The sequence below is a fragment of the Salmo trutta genome, chromosome 13, assembly GCF_901001165.1.
Source record: "Salmo trutta chromosome 13, fSalTru1.1, whole genome shotgun sequence".
NCBI lineage: Eukaryota > Metazoa > Chordata > Actinopteri > Salmoniformes > Salmonidae > Salmo > Salmo trutta.
In genome coordinates, this window is record NC_042969.1 from 22,806,545 (window position 1) to 22,820,053 (window position 13,509).

Here is a 13,509-nt window from a genome sequence, read left to right on the forward strand (position 1 = left end):
CCATTATGACCACTGTGACCATTATGACCACTATGACCACTATGACCACTATGACCATTATGACCACTGTTACCATTATGACCACTGTGACCACTATGACCACTATGACCATTATGACCACTGTGACCATTATGACCACTATGACCATTATGACCACTGTGACCATTATGACCACTGTGACCACTGTGAGCAATGCCCTCTACCTGTCTGGAGACAACTTCCTCTACTCTACTAATGAATCTGGGCTGGAGAAGACAACCACTACCTCATGTTTCTCAACAATGTCAACAACTTATGCAAGTACATGGTATGATAAACCACTGATTTGTTATACCACTTCAAAATAAATCTGTTATTATTAAGGCTTTATTGTGTAATAACTACAGTACATAATTATTTTTGAGTGACACCCACCACCTTCCTTAGACTATTCATGTGAAATAAAGAGATTCTGAATTACAGTGTGAAATACAAGAAACAATCTGGATTCATTCTCATTGCATGTAAACAAGACATACAGTCAGTATGACCATGAAAATGAACACATTTGAAGGAAGTGGCTGGGTGATTAAAGTGTGCAGTATTACTGAACACACTTCTTGGTGTTCATATACACTGAGCTAACAAAACATTAGGAACACCTTCGTAATAATGAGTTATACACCCTTTTGCCCTCAGAACAGCCTCAATTCGTCGAGGCATGAACTCTACAAGGTGTCAAAAGCGTCCCACAGGGATGCTGGCCCATCTTGACTATAATGCTTCCCACAGTTGTGTCAAGTTTGCTGGATGTCCTTTGGGTGGTGGACCATTCTTGATACACACAGGAAACCGTTGAGTTTGAAAAACCCAGCAGCGTTGCAGTTCTTGACACACTCAAACCAGTGTGCCCTGCACCTATGACCATACCCTGTTCAAAGGCACTTAAATATTTGGTCTTGCCTATTCAGCCTCTGAATGACACACATACACAATCCATGTCTCAATTGTCACAAGGCTTAAAAATCCTTCTTTAACCTGTCTCCCCCCTTTCATCTACACTGATTGAAGTGGATTTAACAAGTGACATCAATAAGGGATCATAGCTTTCACCTGGATTAACCCGGTTAGTCTATGTCATGGAAAGAGCAGGTGTTCCTACTGTTTTGTTCACTCAGCGTATGCGACATAGAAATCGTTGACCTGAAGAATGACAAGGAATTTGGAATATGTGTGAAGTCACTGTTCCTGTTATAGGTCTGAAAGTGTGCACTGCACTGCACACAGAAGAGGAAAGAAGAGGAGGAAGCTGTCTGGCCACTAATGGCCAACTCTGACATTGATCCATATAACAGAAAATATATATTACATTCAGGTGAGATTTTGACATGCTGTGTACTAGAGTAACAACAGAGTTGACAGTCTGTCTTTTCAGTTTGGAACTATGCTAACTACTGTTTAGGGATTGATATTAACAGACAACCTTCTTGCACTTTTGAATATAAGTGGACAAAAATTGTGTGACATTAAAAAAGCTTTTATCATGTCATGTATTCTTGATCTCTTTTATGTTACACTGGCTCTTGACTGGGTTACCTTCTTGTAAATCAAAGGCTTGTGCAACCTAAGATTTTCACTCAACTGCTAGCTCACACTCTGAGTTGACACATCTGTGAGAATGTGGCTAGCACCACTCGCTTTGCCGATCAAGCTAATTTAAATCACCTCAATGTTTTTTTAAAGAAACACAAACCATCACTGAAGCTTTCAGTGATGCTGATATCGATAAGGAAGTGGACTCCACCCAAGTGTTAAAGATGCTTGTGTTTGTAAGCTACTACACAGTGCATTTGTGTCACCGTTTCTCTCACTCGCTTTTCTTACTTAGTAGTTAGTACTTTCATTAGAGCTACACCAAGTTTCACACTAACAGCTGCTGTCAGCTGTAGTTGTGTTACTATATACATTTTCCCTTTCAACTTCAATTAAATATTGAGAGGGTGCCATCATGCAACGTTTACATAGTGTATATTTTCAATATGCTCCTTTGAATGTCAATCATTCCAACTGACAACACATCTGCAATTGTAATCATGGTCAAAGACAAGAATAGGAGAGTAGGTCTGACATAAACTACAAACCTTGTAGACTTGCCCATATGTTCCATTTCCAACCACTTCTACCAGCTCAAATATGCCAGCAGGATCCTGAAACAAGAGGACAACATTACATTACTTCACATGAATTGAAAGGGCACAAACATAATAAATAAAGTCATTTTGAAAGCAGCTGATCAGAATAATGTTGGACCTTTAGGTCATCACTTAAACTGAATATTGCATGGCATGGCTCCCTACAAGTATGTTTAATTTGTTCACACTTGTACCATGCCAACACCATATTTCTACTGCATTATTATTGTAACTTAGACAACTTTACTTTTTTTAACTCAAGTTATTTTACCCCCAACCATTCAGTTGCTTATGAAACAGTTGGACATCTGACAAACCAAAAACATATTCACTTCTGAAAGCAAAACATGTACAGAAAATTGCATCAATGGTTTCATAATATTGTGACAGGAAAGCTCAAACTATTTGTTACAACGTTGCTCACTTTTTGTTACAATGTAGCTGACGTTTCCTCAAATGAATAGACTACAGTTTGAAACTTTGCAAACAACATCGACTGCGAAAATGTTTACACAAAAGTCAACCTACATTTCAATGAATTAGACGTTGGCACAACTAGAACTCACCCTCAAAGCAGAGAGGTCAATATTGTCCAAACTTCGTGTAGTGCAGTCTCGCGCCATAGCTTTGGCGTTGTCGGACAACTGCAACTAGAAAGAGGACATGTACTTGATTTTCCTAAAGTTAACGGTTTCACCGTGTCAGTTCATATTCTATATCTGCTTCTGCAGCGAGTCTCACTAGCGACCAACACAGGAAACTTCTCATCCAGCGAAACCCGGAATATGCTGAGGAAGCTAGCCCCCCCTACTCTCCCCAAGAAAACTAAATTCGAAAAGTTCACTTTCTCCTCTGTTCAAGGCAACATGCGCAAAATAACGTGTTGATTGTTCATGCCTTCAGTTATTTTTTTATCTCCATATAGTTTTACCAATTACATAATATACAGTAGTAGCCTAAGCCTAAACACGTATTACTATAATAACAACATTGTAAGAAAACGTCAACATCTGCATTATGAGAGATTGCCAAATCCAAATATAGAATAGTGATCTTGGCCTGCAGAGGGAAGAAATGACTGTCCACTACAAAATGATTTATTGATCACTCTTTCACTTTAACATTTATATTTCATGTTTCTAAATATGTTGTTACTCATTAGTTGACAAAATGGTTAGCAAGAAAACATAAACTGTGAAATAGCAAAAGTAATTTACAACAGATTTAGCTGTTAAAATCAGCTTCAGTGCATTGCTATGCTGTTCCTCCAGCTCCTTCCTGACTGGCATTGCTATTCTTAATGAGTGACTCACATGGTTAACGATGACTAGTCTCTGTGACTGTGTCATTCTCCACACAGTGTGACCGGTAGCAGGAGCAGCCCAGGGTCTGTGACAGCTGACCCCTGAACAGGACCACTGTGTAAGGTCCCAGAGAGCCCATTCTCTAGCCAGGACACAGACAATGCGGAGCCATTATGAATTAGCAGAGAGTAATGTCTTATGTTATAACGACATTATTCTGTAAAGTTGAATTAGAGAATGAAAGAGAGTATGAGAGAGCAGGTTCTGTGTGTCTGAGAGTTTAAACATGGATGTTTTCACATACAGGGGTTCTAGCATTGTGGGAGTGAGTTTGACATTTATATTTTTATGGAGCCACCCCATTGCCTCTCTCTCTCCACTGCAGCCACCACATTGCCTCACTCTCCACTGCAGCCACCCCATTGCCTCTCTCTCCACTGCAGCCACCACATTGCCTCTCTCTCCACTGCAGCCTCCCTATTGCCTCTCTCTCCACTGCAGCCACCCCATTGCCTCTCTCTCCACTGCAGCCACCACATTGTCTCTCGCTCCACTGTAGACACCTATTGCATCTCTCTCCACTGCAGCCCCCCCCCATTGCCTCTCTCTCCACTGCACATAATGCAACTGAAGTAGTACAACAATGCATTCCTGTAAAAATAAAAACACACTTCTACAATTCATTTCTCTATGAATGGCATACTGCAACGATTCACAGGTTCTGGCAACCTTTCTGACTAACTCCAAAGCAAATCTTAGGGGGGTGCATGGGGGAGGGTTAGGAGAATGGTCTGTATTCAAACGCCTCTTGAACTTCAGCCAGATGGTTCAACTTCTGCCAGTTGCTCTCATAATACAAACAGCCAACATATGCTGGCCCTGAGATTTTTCAACGGAGTGCCTGCCTCTGCCTGGATACAGAAAGACAGACAGTGTAGTTATGATTTTTTCCCCTGTTGTATTTGACTACTCTTCCACTGTTCAGCCAGATGCCACCAGTCTTAAACTGTCTCATAACCTATGACTTTTCACTGTTCAGTTTGCTACTGATGTGTCATAGATTACCAGTTATTCTAACATGGTTTCACTTGGTTGTGTCATGTTTGAGAGGATCCATTATTCTACATGGTTTCACTTGGATGTGTCATGTTTGAGAGGACCCACTATATCACATGGTTTCACTTTGCTGTCAAGTTTGAGAGGAGCCATTACTGACGTGGTCTTCCTGTCTGGGTTGGCGCCCCCCCCTTGGGTTGTGCCGTGGCGGACATCTTTGTGGGCTATACTCGGCCTTGTCTTCGGACGGTAAGTTGGTGGTTGTAGATATCCCTCTAGTGGTGTGGGGGCTGTGCTTTGGCAAAGTGGGTGGGGTTATATCCTGCCTGTTTGGCCCTGTCCGGGGGTATCATCGGATGGGGCCACAGTGTCTTCTGATCCCTCCTGTCTCAGCCTCCAGTATTTATGCTGCAGTAGTTTATGTGTCGGGGGGCTAGGGTCAGTCTGTTACATCTGGAGTATTCTCTTGTCTTATCCAGTGTCCTGTGTGAATGTAAATATGCTCTCTCTAATTCTCTCTTTCTTTCTTTCTTTCTTTCTTTCTCTCGGAGGACCTGAGCCCTAGGACTACCTGGCATGATGACTCCTTGCTGTCCCCAGTCCACCTGGCCATGCTGCTGCTCCAGTTTCAACTGTTCTGCCTGCGGCTACGGAACCCTGACCTGTTCACCGGACGTGCTTGTTGCACCCTCGACAATTACTATGATTATTATTATTTGACCATGCTGGTCATTTACGAACATTTTAACATCTTGACCATGTTCTGTTATAATATCCACCCGGCACAGCCAGAAGAGGACTGGCCACCCCTCATAGCCTGGTTCCTCTCTAGGTTTCTTCCTAGGTTTTTGGCCTTTCTCAGGAGTCTTTCCTAGGGAGTTTTTCCCAGCCACCGTGCTTCTTTCACATGCATTGCTTGCTGTTTGGGGTTTTAGGCTGGGTTTCTGTACAGCACTTTGAGATTTCAGCTGATGTACGAAGGGCTATATAAATAAATTTGATTTGATTACTCTACACGGTTTAACTTGGATGTGTCATGTTTGAGAGGAGCCATTACTCTACATGATTTCACTTGGATGTGTCATGTTTGAGAGGACCCATTATTCTACATGGTTTCACTTGGATGTATCATGTTTGAGAGGAGCCATTATTCTACATGGTTTCACTTGGATGGGTCATGTTTGAGAGGATTCATTGTTCCAGCACTGTTTCACTTGGATGTGTCATGTTTGAGAAGACTAATTGTTCTACATGGTTTCACTTGATGTCATCTTAGAGAGGAGCCATTTTTCTACATGGTTTCACATTGATGTGTCATGTTTGAGAGGAGCCATTACTCTACATGGTTTCACTTGGATGTGTCATGTTTGAGAGGATCCATTTTTCCAGCATGGTTTCACTTGGATGAGTCATATTTGTGAGGACACATTATTTTAGCACGGTTTCACTTGGATGTGCCTGGTTTGAGAGGACCCATTATTCTACACGGTTTCACTTGGATGGGTGAAGTTTGAGAGGACCCATTATTCTACACGGTTTCACTTGGATGGGTCAAGTTTGAGAGGACCCAGTTTTCTACATGGTTTCACTTCGATGGGTTATGTTTGAGAGGACCGATTATTCTACATAGCTTCACTTGGATGTGTAATGTTTGAGAGGACCCATTATTTTACATGGTTTCAATTGAACGTCATGTTTAAAAGGGCCAATTATTCAACATAGTTTCACTTGGATGTGTCATGTTTGAGAGGAGAAATTATTCTAAATGGCTTCACTTCGATGGGTCATGTTTGAGAGGACCAATTGTTGTACATGGTTTCACTTGGATGTGTCATGTTTGGGAGGATCCATTGTTCAAGCATGGTTTCACTTGGATGGGTCATATTTGAGAGGAGCCATTATTCTACATGGTTTCACTTGGATGTGTCATGTTTGAGAGGACCCACTATTCTACATGTTTTCACTTGGATGTGCCATGTTTCAGAGGACCCATTATTCTACATGGTTTCACATTGATGTGTCATGTTTGAGAGGAGCCATTACTCTACATAGTTTCACTTGGATGTTTCAAGTTTGAGAGGATCCATTTTTCCAGCATGGTTTCACTTGGATGGGTCATATTTGTGAGGACACATTAGTTTAGCACGGTTTCACTTGGATGTGCCTGGTTTGAGAGGACCCAATATTCTACACAGTTTCACTTGGATGGGTGAAGTTTGAGAGGACCCACTTTTCTACATGGTTTCACTTCGATGGGTTATGGTTGAGAGGATCCATTATTCTAGCATGGTTTCAATTGGATGTGTCATGTTTGAGAAGACCCATTACTCTAGCACTGTTTCACTTGGATATGTCATGTTAGAGAGGAGCCAATATTCTACATGGTTTCACTTGGATGTGTCATATTTGAGAGGACCCATTATTCTATGTGGTTTCACTTGGATGGGTCCTGTTTGAGAAGACCCATGATTCTACATGGTTTCACTTGGATGGGTCAAGTTTGAGAGGACCCACTTTTCTAAATGCTTTCACTTGCATGTGTCATGTTTGAGAGGAGCCATTATTCTACATGGTTTTAAATGGATGGGTCATGTCTGAGAAGATCCATTATTCTACATGGTTTCACTTAGATGTCATGTTTGAGAGAACCCATTACTCTACATGGTTTCACTTGGATGTGTCACGTTTGAGAGGACACAGTTAACCTACATGGTTTCACTTGGATGTATCATCTTTGAGAGGACACAGTTATTCTACATGGTTTCACTTCGATGTATCATGTTTGAGAGGAGCCATTATTCTACATGGTTTCACTTGGATGTGTCATGTTTGAGAGGAGCCATAACTCTACATGGTTTCACTTGGATGTGTCATGTTTGAGAGGATCCTTTGTTACAGCATGGTTTCACTTGGATGGGTCATATTTGAGTGGATCCATTATTTTAGCATGATTTCACTTGGATGTGTCATGTTTGAGAGGACCCATTATTCTCGCACTGTTTCACTTGGATGTGTGATGATTGAGAGGAGAGATTATTCTACATGGTTTCACTTGAATGTGCCATATTTTAGAGGAGCCATTATTCTACATGGTTTCACTTGGATGGGTCATGTTTGAGAGGACCCATTATACTACATGGTCTGACTTGGATGTGCTATGTTTGAGAGGACCCATTATTCTACATGGTTTCACTTGGATGTGTCATGTTTGTGAGGAGCCATTACTCTACATGGTTTCACTTGGATGTGTCATGTTTGAGAGGATCCATTGTTCCAGCATGGTTTCACTTGGATGGGTCAAATTTGAGAAGACTCATTATTCTAGCACGGATTCACTTGCATGTGTCATATTTGAGAGGAGCCATTATTCTACATGGTTTCACTTAGATGTGTCATGTATGAGAGGACCCATTATTCTACATGGTTTCACTTGGATGTGTCACGTTTGAGAGGACACATTTATTCTACATGGTTTCACTTGGATGTATCATGTTTGAGAGGAGCCATTATTCTACATGGTTTCACTTGGATGTGTCATGTTTGAGAGGAGCCATTATTCTACATGGTTTCAGTTGGATGTGTCATGTTTGAGAGGACCCATTATTCTACATGGTTTCACTTGGATGTGTCATGTTTGAGAGGAGCCATTACCATAAATGGTTTCACTTGGATGTGTCATGTTTGAGAGGATCCATTGCTCCAGCATGGTTTCACTTGGATGGGTGATATTTGAGAGGTCTCATTATTCTAGGACTGTTTCACTTGCATGTGTCATGTTTGAGAGGACCCATTATTCTTCATGGTTTCACTTGGATGTCATGTTTGAGAGGACCCATTATTCTACATGGTTTCACTTGGATGGGCCATATTTGAGAGGACCCATTATTCTACACTGTTTCACTTTGATGTGTCATGTTTGAGAAGACCCATTACTCTAGCACTGTTTCACTTGGCTGTCATGTTTGAGAGGAGACATTACTCTACATGGTTTCACTTGGGTGTGTTATGTTTGAGAGGACCCATTATTCTACATGGTTTCACTTGGATGTATCATGTTTGAGAGGAGCCATTATTCTACATGGTTTCACTTGGATGGGTCATGTTTGAGAGGATTCATTGTTCCAGCACTGTTTCACTTGGATGTGTCATGTTTGAGAAGACTAATTGTTCTACATGGTTTCACTTGATGTCATCTTAGAGAGGAGCCATTTTTCTACATGGTTTCACATTGATGTGTCATGTTTGAGAGGAGCCATTACTCTACATGGTTTCACTTGGATGTGTCATGTTTGAGAGGATCCATTTTTCCAGCATGGTTTCACTTGGATGAGTCATATTTGTGAGGACACATTATTTTAGCACGGTTTCACTTGGATGTGCCTGGTTTGAGAGGACCCATTATTCTACACGGTTTCACTTGGATGGGTCAAGTTTGAGAGGACCCAGTTTTCTACATGGTTTCACTTCGATGGGTTATGTTTGAGAGGACCGATTATTCTACATAGCTTCACTTGGATGTGTAATGTTTGAGAGGACCCATTATTTTACATGGTTTCAATTGAACGTCATGTTTAAAAGGGCCAATTATTCAACATAGTTTCACTTGGATGTGTCATGTTTGAGAGGAGAAATTATTCTAAATGGCTTCACTTCGATGGGTCATGTTTGAGAGGACCCATTGTTCAAGCATGGTTTCACTTGGATGGGTCATATTTGAGAGGAGCCATTATTCTACATGGTTTCACTTGGATGTGTCATGTTTGAGAGGACCCACTATTCTACATGTTTTCACTTGGATGTGCCATGTTTCAGAGGACCCATTATTCTACATGGTTTCACATTGATGTGTCATGTTTGAGAGGAGCCATTACTCTACATAGTTTCACTTGGATGTTTCAAGTTTGAGAGGATCCATTTTTCCAGCATGGTTTCACTTGGATGGGTCATATTTGTGAGGACACATTAGTTTAGCACGGTTTCACTTGGATGTGCCTGGTTTGAGAGGACCCAATATTCTACACAGTTTCACTTGGATGGGTGAAGTTTGAGAGGACCCACTTTTCTACATGGTTTCACTTCGATGGGTTATGGTTGAGAGGATCCATTATTCTAGCATGGTTTCAATTGGATGTGTCATGTTTGAGAAGACCCATTACTCTAGCACTGTTTCACTTGGATATGTCATGTTAGAGAGGAGCCAATATTCTACATGGTTTCACTTAGATGTGTCATATTTGAGAGGACCCATTATTCTACGTGGTTTCACTTGGATGGGTCCTGTTTGAGAAGACCCATGATTCTACATGGTTTCACTTGGATGGGTCAAGTTTGAGAGGACCCACTTTTCTAAATGCTTTCACTTGCATGTGTCATGTTTGAGAGGAGCCATTATTCTACATGGTTTTAAATGGATGGGTCATGTCTGAGAAGATCCATTATTCTACATGGTTTCACTTAGATGTCATGTTTGAGAGAACCCATTACTCTACATGGTTTCACTTGGATGTATCATGTTTGAGAGGACCCATTATTCTACATGGTTTCAGTTGGATGTGTCACGTTTGAGAGGACACAGTTAACCTACATGGTTTCACTTCGATGTATCATGTTTGAGAGGAGCCATTATTCTACATGGTTTCACTTGGATGTGTCATGTTTGAGAGGAGCCATAACTCTACATGGTTTCACTTGGATGTGTCATGTTTGAGAGGATCCTTTGTTACAGCATGGTTTCACTTGGATGGGTCATATTTGAGTGGATCCATTATTTTAGCATGGTTTCACTTGGATGTGTCATGTTTGAGAGGACCCATTATTCTCGCACTGTTTCACTTGGATGTGTGATGATTGAGAGGAGAGATTATTCTACATGGTTTCACTTGAATGTGCCATATTTTAGAGGAGCCATTATTCTACATGGTTTCACATGAATGGGTCATGTTTGAGAGTACCCATTATTCTACATGGTCTGACTTGGATGTGCTATGTTTGAGAGGACCCATTATTCTACATGGTTTCACTTGGATGTGTCATGTTTGTGAGGAGCCATTACTCTACATGGTTTCACTTGGATGTGTCATGTTTGAGAGGATCCATTGTTCCAGCATGGTTTCACTTGGATGGGTCAAATTTGAGAAGACTCATTATTCTAGCACGGATTCACTTGCATGTGTCATATTTGAGAGGAGCCATTATTCTACATGGTTTTAAATGGATTGGTCATGTTTGAGAGGACACATTACTCTACATGGTTTCACTTGGATGTGTCATGTTTGAGAGGAGCCATTATTCTACATGGTTTCAGTTGGATGTGTCATGTTTGAGAGGACCCATTATTCTACATGGTTTCACTTGGATGGGCCATATTTGAGAGGACCCATTATTCTACATGGTTTCACTTGGATGTGTCATGTTTGAGAGGAGCCATTGTTACAGCATGGTTTCACTTGGATGGGTGATATTTGAGAGGACTCATTATTCTAGCACTGTTTCACTTGCATGTGTCATGTTTGAGAGGACCCATTATTCTACATGGTTTCACTTGGATGTCATGTTTGAGAGGAACCATTATTCTACATGGTTTCACTTTGATGTGTCATGTTTGAGAGGATCCATTGTTCCAGCATGGTTTTACTTGGATGGGTCATATTTGAGAGCATCTATTATTCTAGCTTGATTTCACTTGGATGTGTCATGTTTGAGAGGACCCTTTATTCTAGCACGGTTTCAATTGGATGTGTCATGTTTGAGAGGATCCATTGTTCCAGCATGGTTTCACTTGGATGTCATGTTTGAGAGGACCCATTATTCTACATGGTTTCACTTGGCTGTTTCATGTTTGAGAGGACACAGTTATTCTAAATGGTTTCACTTGGATGTATCATGTTTGAGAGGACACAGTTATTCTACATGGTTTCACTTGGATGTATCATGTTTGAGAGGAGAAATTATTCTACATGGTTTCACTTGGATGTGTCATGTTTGAGAGGAGCCATTACTCTACATGCTTCCACTTGGATGTGTCATGTTTGAGAGGATCCATTGTTACAGCGTGGTTTCAATTGGATGGATCATATTTGAGTGGATCCATTATTTTAGCATGGTTTCACTTGGATGTGTCATGTTTGAGAGGATCCATTGTTCCAGCGTGTTTTCAATTGGATGTGTCATTATTGAGAGGACCCATTATTCTACATGGTCTCACTTGAATGTGCTATGTTTGAGAGGACCCTTTATTCTACATGGTTTCACTTGGATGTGTCATTTTTGAGAGGAGACATTACTCTACATGGTTTCACTTGGATGTGTCATGTTTGAGAGTATCCATTGTTCCAGCATGGTTTCACTTGGATGGGTCATATTTGAGAGCATCTATTGTTCTAGCTTGGTTTCACTTGGATGTGTCATGTTTGAGAGTACCCATTATTCTAGCACGGTTTAAATTGGATGTGTCATGTTTGAGAGGACCCATTATTATACATGTTTTCACTTGGATGTGCTATGCTTGAGAGGACCCTTTATTTTACATGGTTTCACTTGGATGTGTCATTTTTGAGAGGATCCATTACTCTGCATAGTTTCACTTGGATGTGTCATGTTTGAGAGGATCCATTGTTCCACCATGGTTTCAGTTGGATGTGTCATGTTTGAGAGGATCCATTATTATACATGGTTTCACTTGGATGGGCCATATTTGAGAGGACCCATTATTCTACATGGTTTCACTTGGATGTGTCATGTTTGAGAGGAGCCATTACTATAAATGGTTTCACTTGGATGTGTCATGTTTGAGAGGATCCATTGCTCCAGCATGGTTTCACTTGGATGGGTGATATTTGAGAGGACTCATTATTCTAGGACTGTTTCACTTGCATGTGTCGTGTTTGAGAGGACCCATTATTCTTCATGGTTTCACTTGGATGTCATATTTGAGAGGACCCATTATTCTACACTGTTTCACTTTGATGTGTCATGTTTGAGAAGACCCATTACTCTAGCACTGTTTCACTTGGATATGTCATGTTAGAGAGGAGCCAATATTCTACATGGTTTCACTTGGATGTGTCATATTTGAGAGGACCCATTATTCTACGTGGTTTCACTTGGATGGGTCATGTTTGAGAAGAACCATGACTCTACATGGTTTCACTTAGATGGGTCAAGTTTGAGAGGACCCACTTTTCTAAATGCTTTCACTTGCATGTGTCATGTTTGAGAGGAGCCATTATTCTACATGGTTTTAAATGGATGGGTCATGTCTGAGAAGATCCATTATTCTACATGGTTTCACTTGGAAGTGCCATGTATGAGAGGACCACATTTTCTACATGGTTTCACTTGGATGTGTCACGATTGAGAGGACACAGTTATTCTACATGATTTCACTTCGATGTATCATGTTTGAGAGGAGCCATAACTCTACATGGTTTCACTTGGATGTGTCATGTTTGAGAGGATCCTTTGTTACAGCATGGTTTCACTTGGATGGGTCATATTTGAGTGGATCCATTATTTTAGCATGGTTTCACTTGGATGTGTCATGTTTGAAAGGACCCATTATTCTCGCACTGTTTCACTTGGATGTGTGATGATTGAGAGGAGAAATTATTCTACATGGTTTCATTTGAATGTGCCATATTTTAGAGGAGCCATTATTCTACATGGTTTCACTTGGATGGGTCATGTTTGAGAGGACCCATTATTCTACATGGTCTGACTTGGATGTGCTATGTTTGAGAGGACCCATTATTCTACATGGTTTCACGTGGATGTGTCATGTTTGTGAGGAGCCATTACACTACATGGTTTCACTTGGATGTGTCATGTTTGAGAGGATCCATTGTTCCAGCATGGTTTCACTTGGATGGGTCAAATTTGAGAAGACTCATTATTCTAGCACGGATTCACTTGCATGTGTCATGTTTGAGAGGACCCATTATTCTACATGGTTTCACTTGGATGTGTCATGTTTGAGAGGA

At 41.0% G+C, this 13,509-nt stretch overlaps 1 protein-coding gene across 6 annotated transcripts in view; it reads right to left on the bottom strand.

Annotated features, from left to right (window-relative positions):
- Positions 1–2,972, bottom strand: part of LOC115205462 (mitogen-activated protein kinase kinase kinase kinase 4-like) — a 125,202-nt gene extending 122,230 nt beyond the window's left edge. For all 6 annotated transcript variants that reach the window (XM_029771459.1, XM_029771458.1, XM_029771461.1 and 3 more), the window contains exons 1-2: positions 2,738–2,972; positions 2,121–2,186 (exon numbers count right to left, since the gene is read on the bottom strand). In XM_029771459.1, coding sequence (XP_029627319.1) covers positions 2,121–2,186; positions 2,738–2,794 — 123 coding nt within the window. In that variant the 5' untranslated portion in view covers positions 2,795–2,972. The remainder of the gene's footprint in view (positions 1–2,120; positions 2,187–2,737) is intronic.
- Between the last annotated feature and the right edge of the window lie 10,537 nt (positions 2,973–13,509).